Raw genomic sequence first — 25,335 nt, forward strand, 5'->3', positions numbered from 1 at the left:
ACTTTGGAGATGGCAAAACTGCCTTGATATTTCTGTGGTAAATATTAAAACCTATATATTTTTTTAATTAAAATAATGTCTTTCAAAAGACATTTTTTTATTTAGAAAGAATTGTTAATTTATTTGTAAACTGGTGTGTATCCAGATAAGTCAGGGATATTTTGCTGACTCATTTTGAAAGTAATCATTATTTAGGTTTAACATGACTTAAGCTTTCCATTTTTTGTTAATATTAAAATTAAAATAAAGAAAAATAAAAATGCTCCAATTTTACCATTTGTGAGTTATGCTGTCGTTATGTTTTAGTATAGTTTTTGAATTGAGGACGATAAAGTCTTGTGATGTGTTCGTAAATGTCCCTGAATCCAAATCAGGTGTGTTTTTGTGTATCCTGTCTTTAAGTAATGACGTGATGAACCCTGTTTCCGGGCTCAAACTACCCTGCATTTAATAAGGCAGGGTAGTTTGGTAGTTTGTATCTTGTTTAATCTCAAAAAGCATCTAAAAACAGTCAGTGATCACTGTCGGCCTCTCTCCGTTTTTATTACTGCTATTCATTTTAAAGCTTAGTTTTTAAAACCTTGCGATGTAACTACAGCCCAGCCCATGCTGCACTATATGAATGACTAACCTTGTATTGTGGATTGATTATCTTAATTGTTCTCCCGACTGAAGTTTGATCCATTTACAGCATCCTGCCATGCGATTGCATTTGTCCCTGAACATCGAGAATCCTCACGTTAAATTTTATTGAGTGTCAAAAGCTCAAAACAGAGGATATCGGCTTGGAGGGACAGGTATCCCAATATCTCTTCTGTGGAGATAGACTGCACGGCGGATCTGGTTCGCTGCCAGGTGCGTGACCGGTCCGGACCGCTAAACGACAAAGAGCTGGTGCTTATGTACAGGATGGCCTTGGTGAGGTTTGTCAGCCTCATAACAGAGGGCAAAAAGAAGAGGAAGCCCCGGACGATGAAGATCGGGGCTAAAAAGCTAAAGATTCCAGTGTGGTTGGTAGATCTGAGGCACAGGGCCACTCACTGGAAGACTCCTCCATCCCTGAAGTCGTTGCAACTGTCACAGACCCAGTTCCAGGGATTCAGGGTCCGTGGGCAGTGTGGACTACTATTATAATCATTGCTGTTATTTTGTGATGTGTGTGTTGTCTGCACTGCTGCTGTTCTTGTATTCCCCATCCTTGTATGTATAGGCAAGTGGGTGTGTCTGTGAGTGTGGCTGAGTACTGGGTTCAGGTAGGCCTGGTGGGCGTGTCCTACCTAGAGGATGGCCACACCTGAAGCAGATGATGACTCACACACCTGCAGCTAATGGAGCGTCGTTGGGGAGCTTCTTAAGACTGTGGCTGAGCGCTCCTCGGCGTGGGATCGTTGTGTGAGACTCCACGTTAGTGTCGATTAATGTATAGTCCAGTGAGTGCATGCCTGCGGTAGTCGAGTGTCCTGACAAGTTGCCTCTTTGTTATTTTCTCCAGGAAGGAGCAGGGAAGACAAGAGCAGCGAGCACGGGGTGCGGGGACACACAGGAGCAGAAGAGCACGGAGCACGGACTTGTGGGTGAAGACACGACACGGAAGTCAAGGGGAAAACACAGGGTTGATTCTGTGACTATTTACACCACTGTAAATAAACGCACTGTCTTCATCACAAAGTCCTGCATCTTGGGTCCTCATTCCCCTCACCCCCACGGTCTGCCAGCCAGACCGTGACAGCAACAGGGATGTGAGATGGCCCTGGAGTGGCTCAAAGAAGAGCACTGGGCCAAGTATAAGGAGACTGACCTCAAGCGGCAGGAAGGTGGCATATTACAAAGGATCAAAAAGTTTGCCTTGCAGTCCAGGAATCAGTTTATTGATGTGCTGCTGGAGGATGGATTTCTGGTTCCTACTGTTGAGCAGCTGGAAGAATTTGGCTGTGACACCTCATACAGTGCCACTCTCACTGAGCCCAGATTGCCTAAAAAGTTTCTGCGCTTTTGGCTGCCCCTGCTTTGGATCTTGTGTGTGTGTGTGTGTGTCTCTCTGTGCATGTGTGTTTCCATATGTGTCCATATTTGTGATTGTGTGGCTGTTTATATTTTTTTTTTTGCTGATTTTTTTTTTTCATTTAACAAGTATATTTGAGGGACCCTTAGCATGTTCAGCATTTTTTTTCAGCTGTCCATTTTGCTTTTCCAATTTTTCTATTTAAGTTATTACTATTGTGCTAAATCATAGCATTTCTGCTGCTTTTTAATATTTCTGCTAAATCGTACTATTTCTGCTATTTTATGAGATTTGTGCTAAATATAGTATTTCTGCTAAAACATAGTATTTCTACCAAATATAGTATTTCTGATTAATTACAGTTTTTCTACCAAATCATAGTACAGTATTTCTGCTTAATTATAGTATTTCTGCCATTTTATAGTATTTGTGCTAAAACATAGTATTTCTACTAAATGTAGTATTTCTGGGTAATCATAGTATTTCTATATATTTCTGCCAGGTCCCCAGGGAGTCAATCCTCTGTGAGGACTGAGACATTCAAATTTACATATTAGGGCCTGCATGGCTTCCCAGCCAGCCAATCATATCTGAGGGCTGAGACATTCAGACCCTTTCTCAATATGCGTACTTGTGCGTACTTGCGTTCTCGGTAAGTTTAATCAGCAAGAACTGGTTTTATCGATAGCCTTACTCATGTCTTTCAAACTTCACACAGTACTGGACAGTACACAGTTCATTGTACATGGGGAGCAAGAGCTGTATGTGTGCATTTAAACCCTGTGAACCACAAGCTCAGGCTTCAGACTGCTCGAAATATGCTGTTTCAAACAGTTTCCTACACTTTTGGCTCTCCATGATGTCAGTGAGGGAGGATATACTAATTTTGGTCATCTCAGGCACACAGTTCTGGCTGTGAGCACAGAAGCCCCACCCACCTGCTGTTCAAACCAATAATCTTTCAGACAGTGGATAAACTCGGGGGCTGCACCGTGAAATTAAAGAATAAAAACGCACTGCAGGAAATGAGCGTAATAGGCAAACATAAGTATAATAATAACATAATTTATTGTGTTGTTACATACTACTAGAAAGTGCTGAGAAAATATGAAATTATGAAGGCTATTTATATAATTTGACCACTTTTGGTCTTTATATATTTGCCTGTTTTACACTGGCTTCCTTCTACAGTCCAAAGACACGGGAAGTCATATATCTTTCTTGAACTGTCATGAAATAATGAGGAATGCTGTCCAGTTACTTCTGAGATGCAGAAAATGTCAAATCTCAAAAGTAATCGAAAATGTATAAATGTATAAAAATAGCTCCAATTCCTAAACAGTTAATGCGATCCTGTTGTTAAACCCGCTGTAATTTAAGTCTGCATTTTAGTTAGACCTGCTAGCTTGAGTTAAAGAACCACTCAGATGGTGTATAGAGTTAAAAATACAAAAATTGTGATCATCCAGATACTTATTGTGGATGTGATTTTATGTGTTACAGTATAATCAATTGGAATTACTATAAAGCAGTTTAAATGGCATTCTACTCTAATCACAGGCTATATCATAAGTTTAATGCCTTTTTTTCTCTAAATTTAGAACTTCAGCTAACATAAACACATAAACATTTTTTGAATAAGAAATTTCCTTTATGGGTTACATGATGGTGTAAGTTCCAGCACAGCTCATTTAGTTTGCGGAAGTGCTCAGAGGCCCCTATGAAACACATAATTGAAAGAATCTAAAAAATTAGAGGGGTGCAGTAGCTGTAGCATGATTTTTGTTCTCATGCTGCATGACAACTTTACTTTTGTTTTGTTTTTTCCAACGTTTTTGTGTACAGGGTCCAAGTTGAAGTCCACAGGAAGAAGTGCTGCTGTGGAGAAGAAAGAGAAAGGAGTGTCAGCAGAGGAGGATGAAAAACCTCAGAAACCACGAGAGTACGCTGGGAGATACCTTTTCATACCACAGTGAACCGAGCTAAGAGAGATTCCTCACACATCCTTTGAAAATCGAATCTATAAACATGACTCCATGTTTTCAGCATTAATCACTCACACCCTGTGGATGAATATGATTGAATATTATTTTGGCTTTTCCCTACAGTCCCAACATGGTCATCCATGTGTGCGATGAGACCAAGAATCTGAAGCAGGACTTCACTTGTCCCAGAGATCTTCTGGTCAAGGAGATGCGTTACTTTGCTGAATATTTATCTGTGGACCCCCAGAGGTGGGAGGAAGTTGACATCTCAGTCCACTGTGACGTGCAGATCTTTGACTGGCTTATGAACTACGTCAGGAGGAACTCGGCAGGAGAGGGAAACAAGGACAAACCCCGACTTGGTAAAAAGAAACAAGAACAGAAAAAAATCAACATTAATACACATCCCTGAGCTGTCATTTACACCACCTGTGGCGCTTGATTTATTGGTCACTAAACGTGGTGTGTGTTTGGTGCGTCACTGGCTGCGTGTTCTGTGTTGTTTGTCGTTCGTGGGGTTTGCTCGGTTGGTCATGTGGTATTTGTCGGTTACAGAGCCCAGCAATGTGATCTCAATCCTGATCTCCTCCGAGTTCTTGAAGATGGACACGTTAGTAAGTGTTGTGACATGTGACGCAAGGTGTGGTGATGTGCATCGGGCCTTTTGTTTTTCAGCTGTGAACACATTTTCTTAGATATATCCAAAAAAAATGTTACAGCGAAGGTGCAAAAGTCTCACATTTGCCCTGTAAGGCACAGGCAGTGTGTAGAATGATAGTTCAAAGGTAATAATGGGTAATTGCTCCTAATCCACAAAAAAACAAGAGGCCTACACACAGTGCTTTGTTAAGTTAGTGTTACATGAAAGTGCAGATATTCTTTTGCCCCCGTGCAGTTATGGTAGCAGTGTTTTCTCACCACTACTCTTAAGAAGAGCTAGAGCTGCTAAAGAAGTGTTGAAATGGTTTGGATGGAGCATTGTTGAAAGGACATTTCCCATTTTTGTTTGATGAGTGCTCTCTATATGCGTCTGGCTCAGGTGGAGGAGTGCATCCAGTACTGCCACAAGCACATGAGTGCCATTGTGGCTACTCCCTGCAACATGAACTGCATAAACAGCAACCTGGCCACACGGATCGCTGAACTCTTCAGCCACAACGAGGCCGACGACATCAGGGACAAAAAAGACAAGTTCAAAAGGTAAGAGGGGGGGAGCTGCTTTGCTTATTCTCGGCACCGTATTTGTATTCTGGGTCTCTGTGAATACAAATATTTGGACAAAGCTGTGAATCAGCTTTGCATCATTCGCATTTCAAAATAATCCTTTTTTAACGCCGGGCCTTGGCGTGGACCCTCAGTTAGGGTTAGTTTATCTAAAACAAGCCATTTTAGCTTCTTCCCCCTCCATTTGTGCTAACTGCTTCTGATTTGTTGCACATAGCAAACAGAAGGTTCGAACCGCAGAGAACATCTTCTTCTGCCATTAAATGCAGTTGTGTTTCAGTTCAAAATGAGGACTCAAATGCAGACAAGCAACACCAGGAACAACGTGGAGACAGGGAATGGAGACAAATATATGCACTGAGACTTTGTAGGGAAATGGGACACAGGTAGGAACAGGTGGGACAGGAAAAAAATAGGAAAAGACTGGGAATAAATCTACAAAAGATGCACAGGGAGAAGTGCCAAAAAAGAATCACAAAGTAACTATAGCTGAGACAAATGAAGACCACAGGCAAAGAAAGATGTTAATTAAATAACCACGAACCAAAACTTAAACTCATTCAGCGCTGACTGAAGCCTGAGCTTTTGGTATGAGCATCTGCCAGTGTAATAGTATATTTCCTCGAATTCGCAATGATCACAGAGAAGTTAAAAGTTCCGTTAGTAACACTATGACGGCTGCAGCAGTTCAGCTGCAGACAGATGGTCTCTTTAAGCTCCACAGATTCGATTTAGAAAACAATGCAGTGACTTCTCTTTTTAGCCAGTTCAGTCTAAAGATCTAGGAAGTGTCAGACTTTTTTACATGAGCCCTACACTGAAGTTTTGTCAGGTTAGAGTTTCTCCATATAACACCAATAAAAGAAATATTGCATGTGTTGCATTAAATAACTGAAGCACAAGCACAAAGGCTACTGTCACAAAAGCACCTGGTATAATTTTACTAAAGCAACAGTGGCTTATACTTTTATAACCTTTTATTAAGATATATGCAATATCAGCTCAAGTTTGATCCTTTCTTGTCTTTCACCCTCAAAGCAAACTGTTTCAAAAGAAAATTGAGCGTCTCTTTGACCCAAACTACCAGAACAGAGATTCACCGGGAAATGCCTCAACTCTGTACAGGTGAGTATAAGATTTTTATTTTTGCATTGTGTTAATTTTTATGCTCTGACATGTGTAGCGAGCATGTGAATATTCTCTGTTAATTTAATTTATATTCTTTGTCATCCATGCTTTTCATCCCAGGTGTGGTCTGTGCCTTAAGCTGTTGACCAAAGACACAAAGAGGAAAATTTCTTGTGTTCCAGGCAAAATCAATATTGACGCTCGTGGAGAGATCATCTATACACACACCAGGTATAGCAGCACGTTTTAATGGCTGTTTTAAACCTTTTACTTTAACCTTTTACTTGATTGGCTGAGTTCCTGATCACAGTGTGTGAGTGAGCGCGCGCGCGTGTGTGTGTGTGTGTGTGTGTGTGTGTGTGTGTGTGTGTGGACGGGTATTAACATCTTCATGGGGACCAAAAATTGGTAGTTTACTATACTTGTGGGGACAAACAGCCCTTGTGGGGACCAAAATCCCGGTCCCCACGAGTTTGAAGGCATTTTTGAGCCTCAAAATGTGGTTTTAGTGTCAGGGTTACAATTAGGTTATGGTTAGGTTTAGGGTAAGGGTCAGGGTTAGGCATTCATTTTTGATGGTTAGGGTTAGGGTAAGGGGCTAGGGAAAGCATTGTGTCAATGAGATGTCCCCACAAGGATATAAATACACACGTGTGTGTGTGTGTGTGTGTGTGTGTGTGTGTGTGTGTGTGTGTGTGTGTGTGTGTGTGTGTGTGTGTGTGTGTGTGTGTGTGTGTGTGTGTGTGTGTGTGTGTGTGCAGACAAAAGAGTTGGGATGTGCACGAATACATCACAGGCCTGTATGAGGAGCTCAAGTCCTGGGTCTTGGTTTACTGGAGAATCTGGGGTACCATCAACTACCTCACCTGCTTCCGATGCCAACAGGTTGGAGTGTTATAGTGTGTGTGTTGCACAAATGAGCAAAATGAATAATAAAGAGAAAGTGAACAGAGTAAGAGTGTGTGCAGGATATACTTTTAAAAATCATTTGTATGTGTGTGTGTAGGTGTTTGTATGTGCAGAGCTGACGCAGTGCAAGTACCACCCAGACAGCGTCCTGTACCATGGCATGGGTACAGAGAGAGGCTGGCACGGTGCAGGAATATATCCGTGCTGCAACCAGCGGGTTCTCCGCTTTGACCCCACTGGGATACCAAAGGTATGCATGTGCATGCACGTGCATGCACACAAACACACACACACACACACACACACACACACACACACACACACTCACTTACCTATTCTAGGTGCAAGGTAATGCTTAATGCATTAATACTGCCTTTGCTTTCTTAGGGCACCTTCACACTTGGAGTTCATTTAACACACGTTTTATTGATAAAACAGGACAAGTAAATGTGAGGACATATAGACAGGCATACGTCAGTTATAGGCATATCTCACTTATTCCTTTTTCCAGTTCCACATCTTCTTCTTTCTTTTTTTTTTTACTTTATATGATTAATAGCTCAAAATAATCCATATTTATCCGATACCGATATACTTGTACAGCTCCTTAGTTCATCTTCGTCTAAAACAAGCTGTTCTGCCATGCTCTGTCCTTTAAGGCAACCTTCTTCTGAGTGGCTGCCCCTCAAAAACAGCACTGACATCATTCAGAGGCAAGAGTAGGAGAAAGACTACTTGAATTGAGTGTGTAGATCAGGCTTAAGCCTGAACTTCTGGCTCACGGGAATTTCTTGTACATGCGTTGACATAGTTATTTGAAAATGAAATGCTTAATGCGACCATCCACCACTGTAGTAGTATATGTTAGTGGAAAATAATTTACCAGGTCCCCCTTAAGCCTCTGAGTTCATATTAAAACCACTATGAAGTGGAGCAGTACTCTTTCACACTGAGCTGATGCTGCTTCTGCTGCATTGCTGTAGCATACAGCTAGTTCAACAGGACCAGGATATCGTTCTATAATCTGGACTTGGTGGTGTTGGTAGCATCTGACTGATCTAAAAGGGGTGGTTCACGGGTCATGTGACTTTTCCCCAGAATGTTATTAAGAACTTTGTAGCAGAATGCTACACATGGTTGCACATCAGATCTCTGAAACTTTAAACTGGATCCATTTAAACATTAACCCTGTCATAAGTCATATAAAGAACTAAACTATAGCACCCTATAAAGGCTCAAAGGTTACTGCCCCAAAGCCTAATAAATAAAATGTGGAAATTGCTTCATTTTGTCGGTAGATCAAAGTGAAATTAGTCTGATTGATGGAACAGATATGCTTGGTGTGTGTCCTGTGTGCTAGTAGATGCATTTTCCAATGTAGAAAGAGTCTCAGCAGCAGAGTAGAATACAGTATAAAAACATTTCTACAATTTACCAAATTACCATAGATGCATTCCCACAACAATACTACACAGTTTATGCTTCATTCAGCTGTTTTAGTAAGGTACAGAATAACAAGCTGCACACTTAAAACACATTCCCTCAGCTGAGAATTTACATTGCAATGAAAACATGCTGTGAATGCAAGAATCAGTGAAAACTTGGGACTTCAAGCCAATTTTAACGCAAAACCTGGAGAATAACCTGAGAGTAAGGATTAAATATAGAACAGAAATTAAGCAGACTCAGTCTGTGTACAGATGTGATATTAGCTCAGCTAGCACTTCCAAGGCCACATCCCTCAGGTTTCAAACGTTGGCCCCCACAGTTTTGTGGTTACAGGCTAAAGACAGTTTTCGTTCTCATTTGCGTGCACCTGTGACGTGGTGCATGTTAATTAAACACTGTGCAAGCAGTCTCATTCTGGCAGCAGAGTTTGTTTGACATCTCTCTCACTGGTGGGTAAAATTGACAAACACCCAAATTTACCCTGCAGAAGGAATCCTGATCCAGTTTGCTCGTGTTTGTGTGTGTGTGTGCAGGGCTGTAAGACGCGGGATCACATAGTGAATGTGCCCGATGAGGACAACTGTGACGAGGAGACTTCAGCCCAGACCCGAGTCCTCAATGACCTGCTGCTGCACAGAGACGCTGTGTGTGTGTCAAACTCTCCACCGGCAGAGGGGTGAGTGTGTGAGGATTCTTTCACAATGTTCTTTTTGATTGTGTGTGTTATCGATACACTAATTGCAAATGTTCCTGTGTGTGTGTCAGTGCTGAGGAGAGCCAGTCCAGTGCAGAAAAAGTTCAGGACTGTGACGTTCTCTTGGAGCCAACAGTCCTCAGATCTCTGAGAGGAGATGGCAACACCGTAAGTCGCACACTTCCCATTTCTCTGTGTGCTTCTGTCTGTCTGCCCTCAGCCTTTCTTACTGTGTCTACTTTGTGTCTTTAACCAGTTTTCCCTTTTGAAAAACTGGAGTCTTCAGCTGGTAGGACACTCTTTTTTTTTCATGATATCTGCTTACTTTTTTTAAATTATTCAAAATTACAAATGAGGAACCTGCAAATGTTGCTTTAGACAAGAAAGAAGACACTGTCTAAAAGCCTTGACCTTTGCCCTTTCAGAGACAGCAGTCTCTTTTGTCAGAGGATGAGGAGTACACCACAGGGTCAGAGGTCACTGAAGACGAGGTTGGGGATGAAGAGGAACTCTCTAAGAAGCAAGGTGGAGAATTTATTCTTGTTTTTTGCATCAGCTGGATCTCATTCTCTATTTCATACGGCTGAAGGGGAGCCTTGAAAGTGCTTAAAAAGTCTGTGTGTGTGTGAGAGAGAGATAAAGCCACGCATTACATTAAAGTCACTGTTGCAGAGACAGATGTTGTTGACATAATTAACAGCTCTCAGTGTGCTTAAGTGGCTGCCAGGAAACACGTTTGTGTCCATTTGGGCTCGTGTGTGTGTGTGTGTGTGTGTGTGTGTGTGTGTGTGTGTGTGTGTGTGTGTGTGTGTGTGTGTGTGTGTGTGTGTGTGTGTGTGTGTGTGTGTAAGAAAGAGAGACTGAGAGAAGCTGAGCTTTATTCAAAGTGATTTAAAACAAACTGCAGCAATAAGGGCAAACTAGTGCACAGTTATGTTTACGTTGCCGTTATTTTGTATGCATTTGTACAAAATAACTGTGAGAGTACATTGATAGCATTTAGCTTTAGTAACAGGCATTTGTACCAGTGAGAATGAAAAAGTAGGGGAAAGACCTAGTATGTAAGCACTGACTGGTACTGTACAGTATATGTGTGTGTGTGTTTTTATGCTCGAGTGTATGAATAAACGAGTCAGTTTTAAACAGTAGCAATTTAAACAGTAGAAGAGTAGCACTATATTTATAAAGAATTACAAACAACTATTTATGCTCAAATTAATTAATATCCAGTTTATTTCCAATTAGTTCCAAATTCATCTTGAATTCAATTTTATTGACATAGCAGCAAATCACACCATCAGTCACTTCAAGGCTGTATGTATTATTGTACGGTAGACCCTACAATAATACATACAGAGAACCCAACAATTATATGACCCCCTATGAGCAAGCACTTTGGCGACAGTGGGGAGGAAAAACTCCCTTTGAAAAGGAAGAAACCTCCAGCAGAACCAGGCTCAGGGAGGGGCGGCCATCTGCTGCGACCGGTTGGGGTGAGAGAAGGAAGACAGATGTTGTAGGTCTGATTGAAGGACTGATGTGATGGTAAGTTGACTGCTGCTCCGCTTTGAATATTGAGAGATTAGTCAATGGATTTTAAGCCCAATTGTGCCTAAGTTTAAGACCATATTCATTGGTTGTTTTTGTTGGTGTTTTTACTTTGGGCTTTTTTCACGAGAATTGCTAGCTTCCCTAGAGTTTGGGACACCCAGACAATCAGATGATTGCTGAGAAAGCACAAGGTTTCATACCCCTGTGCTATTCATGTCGGTGCAGGATGGTCTCCTAGAGAGGCCAGGGTTGAAAAAAGGGATGCTTCAGAACCTCCGAGGGTGTTATGCGCTGATTTGCATCCAAGGCCAACATCTGTTTGATTAGCCTGACAAGTAATTGTTGGCCATTTTCAGGTCCTCGCCTAACCTTCATTAGTTTTTCGATGTCATCGAGACACTTAAGTTTTATATATCGAGTTTCCTTGGATTGATAATCTGTCTCGTATTGAAATTGTTCTTTGGTCTTAAATGTCCAGCGCTGTTCATTGTAGTTATCTTCGATGAAATAGCAATCAGTGTACACGCCAGAATCCAGAAGATGATCTGGTAGCTGACCCTGAGTTTCAGTTATGAATCTCAAAACATCATAATCGTCTTTCCCAGGATAGAGAGGCACCCCTGTAGCAAGCTCCACAGCTACCAGCCCCAGAGCCCACATGTCAATTGCTTCATCACATGGAATGCCAAGCATAACCTCGGGTGCACAATAACCAACCGTTCCCACACGGTCACCAAGAATCAGTGCAGAAGCGGGACGTGCGAGGCCAAAGTCTATAAGTTTGACTTTGACGGGAGACTCATGGCGATTCACAACCATTATGTTTCCAGATTTGAGGTCAGCATGCACTATTCCCACAGAACCCAGGTGGAACAGAGCATTTGCGAGCTGATGCAAAATTGGACTGAGTTCGCTTATTGGGAGACCTTGGTTATTCCGGTCCCCTATGTAGTCCCACAGGTTTTGGTCGAGGAGTTCAAAATTTAAGCAAATACGCTCTCCATCGAGGAAATAGCCGTTCCATTCAACAATGTTGCACCTGTCTGGATCCAAGCGTCGCAGCTGCTCCAGGATGAAAATTTCCAGTTTTGCCTGTTGCAGAATTTCAGGGTCGCTCTTGTTGACTTTAATAGCCACAGTTTGGTTGTTTTTTGTATTGCGACATTTGGTTACAACACCAAAGCCTCCTTCCCCAAGGAAAGCCTCTACCACGTGGTGATCTCCCAAAATGGTCCCTTCAGGTATTTCAAGCTCATCTTCAGAGGAAGATGATATTTCAGAATCATCTTCAGAATCGTCTTCAGGGGAAGATGATATTTCAGAATCATCTTCAGAATCATCTTCAGGGGAAGATGATATTTCAAGCTCATCTTCAGAGGAAGATGATATTTCAGAATCATCTTCAGAATCGTCTTCAGGGGAAGATGATATTTCAGAATCATCTTCAGAATCATCTTCAGAGGAAGATGATATTTCAAGATCATCTTCAGAGGAAGATGATATATCATCTTCAGAGGAAGATGGGGTGGCTGAGGTGTTGACGTGTCCTTTTTGTGGAAATTCAACTGAGTTTTGGAAACTGCAGTTGAATTTTTGCGATCCATGACTTTCCCAGCTTGAAGGCTGCTGAGAGACCACAAGGTTTTCTCCCCCTGTGTTATTCATGTCAGTGCAGGGGCCTCTCCCTGAGAGGCCAGTGTTGAAAAAGGGATGCTTCAGAACCTCCGAGGGTGTTATGCGCTGATTTGCATCCAAGGCCAACATCTGTTTGATTAGCCTGACAAGTAATTGTTGGCCATTTTCAGGTCCTCGCCTAACCTTCATTAATTGTTCGAGGTCATCGAGACACTTAAGTTTTATATATCGAGTTTCCTTGGATTGATAATCTGTCTCGTATTGAAATTGTTCTTTGGTCTTAAATGTCCAGCGCTGTTCGTTGTAGTTATCTTCGATGAAATAGCAATCAGTGTACACGCCAGAATCCAGAAGATGATCTGGTAGCTGACCCTGAGTTTCAGTTATGAATCTCAAAACATCATAATCGTCTTTCCCAGGATAGAGAGGCACCCCTGTAGCAAGCGCCACAGCTACCAGCCCCAGAGCCCACATGTCAATTGCTTCATCACATGGAATGCCAAGCATAACCTCGGGTGCACAATAACCAACCGTCCCCACACGGTCACCAAGAATCAGTGCAGAAGCGGGACGTGCGAGGCCAAAGTCTATAAGTTTGACTTTGACGGGAGACTCGTGGCGATTTACAACCATTATGTTTCCAGATTTGAGGTCAGCATGCACTATTCCCACAGAACCCAGGTGGAACAGAGCATTTGCGAGCTGATGCAAAATTGGACTGAGTTCGCTTATTGGGAGACCTTGGTTATTCCGGTCCCCTATGTAGTCCCACAGGTTTTGGTCGAGGAGTTCAAAATTTAAGCAAATACGCTCTCCATCGAGGAAATAGCCGTTCCATTCAACAATGTTGCATCTGTCTGGATCCAAGCGTCGCAGCTGCTCCAGGATGAAAATTTCCAGTTTTGCCTGTTGCAGAATTTCAGGGTCGCTCTTGTTGACTTTAATAGCCACAGTTTGGTTGTTTTTTGTATTGCGACATTTGGTTACAACACCAAAGCCTCCTTCCCCAAGGAAAGCCTCTACCACGTGGTGATCTCCCAAAATGGTCCCTTCAGGTATTTCAAGCTCATCTTCAGAGGAAGATGATATTTCAGAATCATCTTCAGAATCGTCTTCAGGGGAAGATGATATTTCAGAATCATCTTCAGAATCATCTTCAGGGGAAGATGATATTTCAAGCTCATCTTCAGAGGAAGATGATATTTCAGAATCATCTTCAGAATCGTCTTCAGGGGAAGATGATATTTCAGAATCATCTTCAGAATCATCTTCAGAGGAAGATGATATTTCAAGATCATCTTCAGAGGAAGATGATATATCATCTTCAGAGGAAGATGATATTTCAGAGGAAGATGGGGTGGCTGAGGTGTTGACGTGTCCTTTTTGTGGAAATTCAACTGAGTTTTGGAAACTGCAGTTGAATTTTTGCGATCCATGACTTTCCCAGCTTGAAGGCTGCTGAGAGACCACAAGGTTTTCTCCCCCTGTGTTATTCATGTCAGTGCAGGGGCCTCTCCCTGAGAGGCCAGTGTTGAAAAAGGGATGCTTCAGAACCTCCGAGGGTGTTATGCGCTGATTTGCATCCAAGGCCAACATCTGTTTGATTAGCCTGACAAGTAATTGTTGGCCATTTTCAGGTCCTCGCCTAACCTTCATTAATTGTTCGAGGTCATCGAGACACTTAAGTTTTATATATCGAGTTTCCTTGGATTGATAATCTGTCTCGTATTGAAATTGTTCTTTGGTCTTAAATGTCCAGCGCTGTTCGTTGTAGTTATCTTCGATGAAATAGCAATCAGTGTACACGCCAGAATCCAGAAGATGATCTGGTAGCTGACCCTGAGTTTCAGTTATGAATCTCAAAACATCATAATCGTCTTTCCCAGGATAGAGAGGCACCCCTGTAGCAAGCGCCACAGCTACCAGCCCCAGAGCCCACATGTCAATTGCTTCATCACATGGAATGCCAAGCATAACCTCGGGTGCACAATAACCAACCGTCCCCACACGGTCACCAAGAATCAGTGCAGAAGCGGGACGTGCGAGGCCAAAGTCTATAAGTTTGACTTTGACGGGAGACTCGTGGCGATTTACAACCATTATGTTTCCAGATTTGAGGTCAGCATGCACTATTCCCACAGAACCCAGGTGGAACAGAGCATTTGCGAGCTGATGCAAAATTGGACTGAGTTCGCTTATTGGGAGACCTTGGTTATTCCGGTCCCCTATGTAGTCCCACAGGTTTTGGTCGAGGAGTTCAAAATTTAAGCAAATACGCTCTCCATCGAGGAAATAGCCGTTCCATTCAACAATGTTGCATCTGTCTGGATCCAAGCGTCGCAGCTGCTCCAGGATGAAAATTTCCAGTTTTGCCTGTTGCAGAATTTCAGGGTCGCTCTTGTTGACTTTAATAGCCACAGTTTGGTTGTTTTTTGTATTGCGACATTTGGTTACAACACCAAAGCCTCCTTCCCCAAGGAAAGCCTCTACCACGTGGTGATCTCCCAAAATGGTCCCTTCAGGTATTTCAAGCTCATCTTCAGAGGAAGATGATATTTCAGAATCATCTTCCTCTGACGATGATATTTCAGAATCATCTTCAGGGGAAGATGATATTTCAAGATCATCTTCAGAGGAAGATGATATTTCAGAGGAAGATGGGGTGGCTGAGGTGTTGACGTGTCCTTTTTGTGGAAATTCAACTGAGTTTTGGAAACTGCAGTTGAATTTTTGCGATCCATGACTTTCCCAGCTTGAAGGCTGCTGAGAGACCACAAGGTTTTCTCCCCCTGTGTTATTCATGTCAGTGCAGGGGGCTCTCCCTGAGAGGCCAGTGTTGAAAAAAGGATGCTTCAGAACCTCCGAGGGTGTTATGCGCTGATTTGCATCCAAGGCCAACATCTGTTTGATTAGCCTGACAAGTAATTGTTGGCCATTTTCAGGTCCTCGCCTAACCTTCATTAGTTTTTCGAGGTCATCGAGACACTTAAGTTTTATATATCGAGTTTCCTTGGATTGATAATCTGTCTCGTATTGAAATTGTTCTTTGGTCTTAAATGTCCAGCGCTGTTCGTTGTAGTTATCTTCGATGAAATAGCAATCAGTGTACACGCCAGAATCTAGAAGATGATCTGGTAGCTGACCCTGAGTTTCAGTTATGAATCTCAAAACATCATAATCGTTTTTCCCAGGATAGAGAGGCACCCCTGTAGCAAGCTCCACAGCTACCAGCCCCAGAGCCCACATGTCAATTGCTTCATCACATGGAATGCCAAGCATAACCTCGGGTGCACAATAACCAACCGTTCCCACACGGTCACCAGGAATCAGTGCAGAAGCGGGACGTGCGAGGCCAAAGTCTATAAGTTTGACTTTGACGGGAGACTCATGGCGATTCACAACCATTATGTTTCCAGATTTGAGGTCAGCATGCACTATTCCCACAGAACCCAGGTGGAACAGAGCATTTGCGAGCTGATGCAAAATTGGACTGAGTTCGCTTATTGGGAGACCTTGGTTATTCCGGTCCCCTATGTAGTCCCACAGGTTTTGGTCGAGGAGTTCAAAATTTAAGCAAATACGCTCTCCATCGAGGAAATAGCCGTTCCATTCAACAATGTTGCATCTGTCTGGATCCAAGCGTCGCAGCTGCTCCAGGATGAAAATTTCCAGTTTTGCCTGTTGCAGAATTTCAGGGTCGCTCTTGTTGACTTTAATAGCCACAGTTTGGTTGTTTTTTGTATTGCGACATTTGGTTACAACACCAAAGCCTCCTTCCCCAAGGAAAGCCTCTACCACGTGGTGATCTCCCAAAATGGTCCCTTCAGGTATTTCGAGCTCATCTTCAGAGGAAGATGATATTTCAAGCTCATCTGAGCCAAAGGATGGGTTGGCTGACATGGTATAATGTGTCTGTTTGTTTTGTGAATTGGTGAGAAACAAAACTGAACTTGTTTTGGTTTCTGTTATAAAATGCTCTCAAAACTTCTCGAAAGGGTTTTCGTTGCTGTCAGGTCAATGTCCGTTAAGCTATAAAGTACGATAGGTGAGCGCGCCTATTTAAGGGTTTTGGGATCAAAGCAAAGTTGCCACGTCAGAAAGGATCAAAGCAAAGTTACCGCATCACAAGGGATCAAAGCGTTCTAATATATGCGCGCATGCGCACACACGTGGTTGTTTGTGTAATGTTGTTCACGGTAAGAATTTTAAAAGGAAACTGACAGTTGCAAAACTTTTTGTTCGTATTTGGGGTTTTTTGTTGTTGTTTTCTGCATACCATGTCAAGCTTTTCTGTATAAAGTAATGAAGAATCTTGGATTTTAATATTGTAGTGCGTGAATTTCGGATTTGGTGCTTAAAACTTCGTGAAACTGTAACCGTATTTCATTCACCATAAATAACTATCTGATTTTGAATAGTTTTCTTATCAGATAGAGAAGTCTAAAACCAACATTTCTCTGCCTGGGCTGCCTTGTACCTCTGCACGTTAGTCTGTTTCAATGTGTGACCCCCCTCCCCCTCCCCGAACAGTCGGGGGTGACTGATAACGTGTCCGGAGGTTGCCGTTTTAATGAGTGTTTGCTGGAAAACGAAAAATACAAGGAGTCTGCAAGACGGATTTATACGTTTTCACAATGGGGGAGTTTGCGTAAGTCCTAGTAAATAATTTTCTCGAGTGTGTACGTTACACATGCTAATTTTTAAAATTGTTTTTATGATTTTGCTAGCTAGCAAACTCGCGGGATAAATGATTGAAATGTACTCAGTGTGATGCAATACGGTGCCGCTATTATAACAGTTAGCTATTGCAGGGTAATTTATGGAATATGCTGTGAATTTAACTAAGATTACACAGCAGTAGCAGTATTGCGAGTTACTTCCCCAAAGTGAACGCTTTAAACGTTAGCCCGATGCTTAACTTGAAGGCTAAAAGCGGCGTTGTCACCAAGTAAATAGAATATTGATTATATTTTTGTGTATTGCTGCAGCTTTTTCAAGTATGAACTTGGTGCTTTTGGCAACCTTAGGGGGAAATAATGGTAATATGACTGATCCATATGGACACAAAGAATATACACTTTTTTGTGCTACCGAAGTTCCCTCGCTTTCATTCAAAATCTGTTTATCGTTAAACAACTTAAACATTATAATGGCTTCAAAATCACATTGAGGCCTGTGGGGCACTATCAGCCACTGAAACAGTAGACAAATGAATATTTCATACCTTAAGGCTGCCTGTTTATTTAAGGGAGATGAACAATACATTATAATTGTATATAATAATATCACAGATGATAGATTAAATAGGTTTTTGATAGATGCTTGTGTATTCTTAAAGTCTTATATGTTGAATTGAACTGAGTATGTCATCTGTTCAAAGCCTCTCCCAGTCAGTGCTGTTCTCTGTGCCTGTCTTACTCTACATGATGTTATTAGCACAAACACTTTAAAGGTGATAATTTAGGACTTCAACAACACAGACTGCAATGTAGTTAAGCGTCTTACAGTTAGTTTTGAATGAATGAACTTAAAAAAAAAAGACAAGCAAACATCTGCCTCCTATTTTTTTGTGTCAGGTAAGAAAGAAGCATAAATATCTGATGAGAAGACTTATTAATTTGGCCTTTCTCATGGTCTTACTGAGGGGATGCGAAATATGCATCCTTTTTTGGTAATGTGCTGGAAAAGCTTGAAGATGGAGATTGATAGTGCTTACAAATTGCTTGAATGTCACCCTGAAAAAGGTGTATGAAGTAAAATCTGATTTTGATGCTTTCAGCACAAAATTTAGTCACACAGGACAACATCTGATTTACCTTCATTGGGAAACATGTTTAAAGCAGGAGTTCAGTACATATTTTGTTTTTTGTACATATTTGTATAGATCTTTATGTTTATTAACTGTTTCTTATTGTATGTGTTTCATAAATTCAGGGCTACATCCTTTCTATGGACAAAGAGCTTATCTTGGAGCCTTCAGCTTCGTCTTTAGTACTTTCATAGGTGGATGTAGGAAGTAACAATAATATGTGATGATTATCTGTGATAAATGAAATAATCTTAGAATAATAGTAATAATGGATCTGTTCTTGTCAGGAAAATGCTTGTGCAGAGGTTTCATTGTGCTTGACACTGTCCTTATTACCACCACAGCTCTCAACTACTGAGCTGATGCATGCTATAGTTACAGCTGGATAATTTTTTCTCTTTCGTAAAGTGTTTTCATTGAACAGACTCGTTCATTATTAATTGTTTTACATATTTTGTCTTTTATGAACATCAACAAAAACACTGCTAAAATTAAAGTACTAGAAACAATTAAAATACAGTGTAATTAGTACTTTTAGCAATTTGATAGATGCCTTTTATTATATTTTTTAACATCAGCATGCTAAGGGACTTGTTTAGAAGAGACTGCTAATTTATATGCTAAAATATGTTTTTCTTTTTGGCCAAGTTGGTGAAAACACTTTATTATCCTCTAATAGATTTTTTTAAATGCTTGGTGATCATAGTACCCAAAACTAGCTGCATCAGGTACTTCCCTGAGAGGATCAGAAGTCCCAGGTATACTGGTATTGGGGGTTGCAGCTGTAGGGATGACTCTTTCTGAAACCTCCAGCTGACTGTTTCCTCTCAGCTGTAAAAGGCTGATGATTTACAAAACAGACACCGCGTCATTCAAATAGATGAGGCTCATCATACAATAAGAGATATTTTACTCTCTGAGCATTGTTCCTAGTGTCCATTCATCCATTTAGTTTACTCTGGTCTTAATAAAGAGCTTAAGAAGAGATATTGTTAGAACTTAGAAATAGGAGGAGCTATTCAGACGTTAAGTTTTTAATACGTATCGCTGGACAGAAAAAAGTGGCACACCTGTTCGTCTTCAAAACAGGTTTGACTGACAGGTTAAAAGCTTACAACACAAGATCCTGAAACTTTACATACATGGCTGTTACATACTGGGCTGAACTGGCAGCTTATCAGAAGTAGCTTTTGATGCTGGCAGTGTGAGAGCTGAAAATCCCAAAGTCATCCTATTTTCATCACTGACTGGTTTTAATCACGTGATGGCTTCAGGTTACCATGTGCTCTGACTAATGATCGCATAATGTTATGCTTACTCGTTTCCTTTAACCCCGACAGTCCTGTAATCCTCTCGTCACAGAGCGCCTCTTTAAGTGATTAAAGCAAAATGAGGACACTCGACGAAACACGATCTATTCATAGCACATCACCGCTGTTCCACCCTCATCGCCACCGCCTCATCTATTTTTAACATTTCATTGTCAGTCCTCACAGCTTAAGAATGGAAACTGAAGGCATTTCTCTTTTCAGCCTGCAGATGGCGCTGCAGTCCTTCACTACATCTCATCCTGTTTTTCTGTTTTCCAGCTGCTAAGAAGGCCAAAAAGGCTCACGGACCTTTGAAAAAACAGCTGTCCTCGCCAAACTTCCAACGCAAAGAAAAATCTGAGAAAGTGAGTCAGCAGTTTCATGAATATTTCACTGCGGCTCCTTAGTGGAGTCAAACACAGAGTTCAACCCAAATATCTGACACGTCTTATCTGTAACCTACAACAGGATGAATTGTTTTTAGCTGGGTCTTATAAATAACTGAAATGCCCTAAATATGGATACAGAACTGACTTTGTAGCATTTTGGTGCATATCTGATATTAGTGGACATCCTGCAGGAAAAAGCTGGATTTATTATTGATACTCCACAATATCTTATTGTGTCGATAAAAAGATCTCACACACTTACACTGACTTACACTTCCTTTTAGATATCCTGTCATAATTTTTTGCTTATCTTTTTTACTTCAATTTTACAACATTCATTATTTTGTCTTCAGAATGTGCTTTTTTCCCTCCCTCAGTCACAGACCAGGGACAACACGCCTTTCACGTGAGTAGATCTACATATTTATCCTATTTACAAATTAGCTAAGCAGTAGCTGTGCATTGAAGTTTAATTCTTTAAAATGTAGCTGGAGCTAGTATAAGGGTTCAGCACTTTGTATTAATCACATTCATAGACTGTATAGAAAAGATGGATGAAGCCACCATGCTCTCATTAACTTGTTGGTGAAGTCCCGTTGTGAGGGGAGTGTCATCGCCTTTACAGTCTTGGTGTTTTAAAACTGGGCGTGGCTCAGACTGAAACAGAATTCATGTTGCCACATCTGTGTTTGTTTGCATATTTGGCTAGAAGGAGTAAAGCATTATGGGTATTCAAGCTATCCAGACTTCACTTCAATTAAAAATTTCTTTGTCTAGCATGACTCGGATCTTGTCTGTGGCAGAAGAGCCACAGAGAACGATAGTAGCCCATAGACCAGCTGGTGCCCTCTGGTGATGGTAAACAGTTACAACAGGTAAACCAGTCCTGGGTAGAAACCAGTGGATCCGCTGAGCTCAGCTTTTAGGGTTTTCCATTACGTGGCAGTTAGGGCTGGGCCATATCATACCGTTCATGGTAATACCGGTATAATGTTGGGCAACGATAAGAAAATGAAATACCGCGATGGAATATGGGTAAAACGCACATGCGCAGTGCCTTTGTTTTCATACGCACATGCCGGAAAAGGCATGGCGGCGACAGAGAATGAGAAGGGCGAAAGCGGATCGTTGAATGAAACGGATGAACCAGAACTGGTTTGTAAAAATGCTGCAACTTCAGTGTGGAACTGGTTTAGCTTTCGTCCGTCAGATACACAACAAAGCACTATTTTTGGTAGAGCATGCTAGCGGGCCGTCGTTATTACCGTGTTTTTTGGAAAATACGGCACACTTAAAATCAATCCTTTGATTTTTCTGAAAGTCGACAGTGCCCCTTATAATCCCGTGTGCCTTATAAGGATTATAAGGTTGTGTTTACTGACCTCGAAACGATTTTATGTCGTACACGGCGCTCGAAAATCTGTCAAATGTTTTAGTACGACTTTGCTAAGCTACGAAGCCGCACCGCTTGATGGATTGTCGGAGCATTACAGCTATCGTAGGCAGGAGCCTCGCGGACTGATACGTACTGTGCTTCAACATAATATTACCGTATTGTGTGTGTATAACCTCTTTTAAGTTTTGTGGATATTATACATGGTTATGCTGAGGATATGTCGGCCAATTTCCACTGGAAATGCCTTTTGGTTAAACTGTCAGCAAGGATTTTGCACTGTTAAATTTTTATATAACTTTAATGCACATAAAAAACAGCTGCTTGTTTAAGTGAAAATACATAGATTTTTTTTTGCACTAATAAAGTTGTGGAGTTGTAAAGTATTTTGTCTAGTGTCAATTATATCATCAGTTATGTCGTTATCGCAAATTTTCAATTGTATATCTTGATAAATATTTTTGGTCATATCGCCCTGCTCTAGTGGTAGTACTTGGTACCAGGTAATGTTTTTGTAGTTTCTCAGCCGAGTTTCCAAGTGATCCAAATCAATTTGAAAACAGACATCAACAGACTGCGTGCCACCGATTGGCCAGTTAGTGACTTCAGACTCCTTCACAAAAATCAAAACTGACATTTTTGAAATCCGGCAGTGAGGGAAATAGCTATACAAAACCCACCTCCGACCTTCAGCCCAACCAGTCTGGTTTTAACATTAGAACTTTCTTTTTTGATAAGGCTTATGGTCAGGGCTGGATCAAGTGACCCAGAATCCTACCTTAGTTACCCTGCAATAGGCTTAGGCCCTTGGGGTTTCCCATGATGCACTGCTTCTACTTTACTCACCTCTTTGCACTCTCTGTGCTTATACATCCCTCTGCATTTAATTCTTAGTTATTATCAATCTAAGCTGTCCTCCACAGTTTCTTTTCTCCTGCCTCATGCCCAGCCGGTGGTGGCAGAAGGCCGCCCCTTCCTGAGCCTGGTTCTGCCGGAGGTTTCTTCCTGTTAAAAGGGAATTTTTTTCTTCCCACTGTCACCAGGTGCTTACTTGAAGGGGGTCATTTGATTGTTGGAGTTTTCTCTGTATTATTGTAGGAACTATGCCTTACAATATAAAGTGTCCTGAAGCCACTGTTGTTGGGATCTGGTACTATATAAATAAAGTTTAATTTTAAGTTGATATAGTGACTCTTCTGAGAATCATTAGTCCCAGTCAGTAATCATTTTGCCATCTTTATGTGGAAGTTAGCAGGATCTGACCTTTGGTATCAAGAATGTCAACAGCAACTAGTCAGAGGTGTGTTTTGGTGTTTTTTGATTTGAAATGTTTCTCCTTCAGTCTGCATTTGCGCCATGTTCACTGCATGTGGGAAGGCGCTCTGTGTCCTGATTGGTCGTCGTCACAGGCACAAGTTACTTTGACTCAGGAGTTCCAGGTAAGGTGTGGAGAATCAGGCAGGACATTGTCCTTGGCTGCCCTTTCTCACACTTAACTGGAGATAGTCCGCTTAAGCTGGGTACTCACCCTGGGAAAAATACTCTGTGGTTAAGGGGAAGCTGCTCCTTTTCAGTCCCTGTTTGTTCCAGGTGGGGCTGAAAGTGTACGGCACGAACCTGATATAACAACGTATTCATGCTCTGAACTAATTTCTCTGCTGTAAATCTGGATCAATAACATTGATTTAAAAAAAAAAAGTATAATCTATTTCTCGTGTTTGCTGTTTGAAGTTAACTGGTGCTCGCTCTGTGGGTGTTTGTGTGTGTTGTAGAGTAAGCGTCCAGAAGAGTAAGTGGGACAGCTCTCGCTCTATGCGCTACAACCAGGACGCTCAGCGAGAGGAAGGTAAAGGAGGACTCATTGATGCTTTTCTATTTTAAGCCACTGAGTCAGACTACGTTCTTTCAGTCTTGCATTAACCATGCTTTTTTGCGTGTTAACCAGACCAGCGCCGCATGGTGGAGATCATTGGCTACCTGACAAAGATGAGGTTTGGAGACCAGGAACAGAGTAAATCCAAGGATACTAAAGAGGTGGCTGTTTATTTACTGTACACCTAAAATGAGATTGATTGTCAGGGTGCAGGAAATGTGACTTTGACCAGGATTTATTGTCTTTCTTCACATCATGTGGTCAAGATTGGTGCTGAGCTGTCAGACCTGCTGTCCTTGTTTTTGCAGCTGCCTCATGTTGGATTGTTTTTCTTCCGGACTGTGTGTGTGTGTGTGTGTGTGTGTTACAGCCTGCAGGGGGGATCTACTCCAGACTTGAAGTGCAATTTAGGAGCTCCTCTCAAGTCAGACACAGTTCAGAAAAGACACCCAGGTACATTTACAGTGTTACACACACACACCCTGGTGTCTCACTCAATAACTAAGCACTTTTTTCTGTCTTTACCTCTGCAGGTCTAAAACACGCTACGCTCAAATCCGAACAACATAAACAAGCTAATGGGGGGGGGAAAAAGGCAGTGGAGCTGCTAAATAGACCAGCATTAAACCCGATGAAGAGGACAGAGACTCGCTCCTCAACCCCAGCACTTGTCAGCCCCCCCGCCCCTGCTTAACTCAGGTGACTATGTATGGATCACCGTCAACCACATCTCCTCTCATTCGGCCCACTGTGTTTGTTCAGCTGCATCCAGTCCACAAAAACAACAAGCAGAACTGTGGACCCAGCTCGGCTCATTAGAAATGCACTTTGACTTTCCTCAGTGTTTCTTCAAAGACGGACAGGTGGGGATTTCTACAGAAGGCAACTGGAGAAAAGTATGGAAGTCCACTCATGCCAGTGGGAAAAGAAAAAGTCATTTGTATTTCAGAAAATATATTTCATAGCAATGACAAACATGTATCTTATTGTAAAATACATAGTTTCTGTCTGTCCACCAACTCCTACACAATCAGGAGTTAATCAACCAAACTTGGCACACAGGTACATCTTAGGCCCCTATACGTTCTTACCTATATCAGATACTATGGTGTAATCACATTACGCAACTACCTACTGACCAACTAAAAGGACACACTTTGTGTCTATGCACCTATCTCACCTTATACAAGCATTGTATCATTTCAGTTTCACAACAGTAGCATCTCATTTACATCAGATGTTATAGTTGTGAATATTTTGATATGCAATATCATCGTGTTGCTTGGCAACCACCTGGTAACAGAATAAAATGACATTTATGTAGTAGAGCAGGACATGGGATGTAGTAGTAAAGGTAAATTTAAAAAATAAAGAAATTACAAAAATGCCACAACAGAAAAAAGTTTTGATGTAAAAAAAAAAGAAAAGAAAAAAAGCATAAATCAAATTGACTTGAACTGAGGAAAAAAAACTACATCAGGATACTGGAAAACATGTGTGTCTAAAGCTCCAATGACATTTTTTTAAATGCTAAATTGAGATCAAATTTAATTTTGAGGTTAAGAAGTAAAATTGAGATAAATGTATTATATGTTATATGAACATCGGTCAAAAAGATGTCATGAGAAAAATTTATGAAAAAAAAAATTCATTTTCTTAAACTGGCAGTGATTATCTTCCTGGATACCTAGTTGAAGATGTTTTCCTTCTTAAACTGACATCTTTTATTTCCACCGTAGTGGAAGGTCAGAGATGTGTGGCATGAAAATTTTACTGCATCAACTGAAATTTACACCCAGCCTTACATTTACACTGTAATTCTGCCTGCGTTTTGTGTAAAGCTCATTCTTTAGGTGAGAAGGATGCCACATTTGTTCCACCAAGTTCTGGTAGAGATGTAGTTCTAGTCTTTCCTGTGTTTACTGGAACGTGACTGTGCCATGTACCACACCTAGGCCAATAAAATACAAGTGACTAAATCCAT

The 25,335-nt window shown here is 41.4% G+C and overlaps 1 protein-coding gene across 2 annotated transcripts; it reads left to right on the forward strand.

The window, feature by feature from the left end:
• The first annotated feature begins 3,848 nt into the window (after nucleotides 1-3,848).
• Nucleotides 3,849-25,335, forward strand: LOC134619538 (SANT and BTB domain regulator of class switch recombination-like). Of its 2 annotated transcripts, XM_063465419.1 has the most exons (18): nucleotides 3,849-3,944; nucleotides 4,111-4,349; nucleotides 4,543-4,601; nucleotides 5,027-5,187; nucleotides 6,250-6,336; nucleotides 6,460-6,570; nucleotides 7,101-7,224; nucleotides 7,346-7,498; nucleotides 9,231-9,373; nucleotides 9,463-9,559; nucleotides 9,648-9,680; nucleotides 9,817-9,916; nucleotides 19,976-20,061; nucleotides 20,463-20,491; nucleotides 23,251-23,324; nucleotides 23,424-23,512; nucleotides 23,722-23,804; nucleotides 23,885-25,335. In XM_063465419.1, the coding sequence occupies exons 2-18, from the start codon at nucleotides 4,118-4,120 to the stop codon at nucleotides 23,919-23,921; spliced, it is 1,698 nt and encodes a 565-aa protein (XP_063321489.1). In that variant the 5' UTR covers nucleotides 3,849-3,944; nucleotides 4,111-4,117; the 3' UTR covers nucleotides 23,922-25,335. The 2 variants fall into 2 exon arrangements, with proteins under 2 accessions (XP_063321489.1, XP_063321488.1); XM_063465418.1 differs by having other exon boundaries at nucleotides 23,722-23,930.

The sequence above is a fragment of the Pelmatolapia mariae genome, linkage group LG20 (genome assembly GCF_036321145.2).
Source record: "Pelmatolapia mariae isolate MD_Pm_ZW linkage group LG20, Pm_UMD_F_2, whole genome shotgun sequence".
Taxonomy (NCBI): Eukaryota; Metazoa; Chordata; class Actinopteri; order Cichliformes; family Cichlidae; genus Pelmatolapia; species Pelmatolapia mariae.

Coding starts and splice junctions, on each gene's coding strand:
- LOC134619538 (XM_063465418.1), top strand. CDS start 4,118: ATGGTCATCCATGTGTGCGATGAGACCAAGAATCTGAAGCAGGACTTC. Junction 9,681..9,816: donor AAAACTGGAGTCTTCAGCTG/GTAGGACACTCT, acceptor TTGCCCTTTCAG/AGACAGCAGTCTCTTTTGTC. Junction 20,492..23,250: donor AGGGACAACACGCCTTTCAC/GTGAGTAGATCT, acceptor TGTGTGTTGTAG/AGTAAGCGTCCAGAAGAGTA.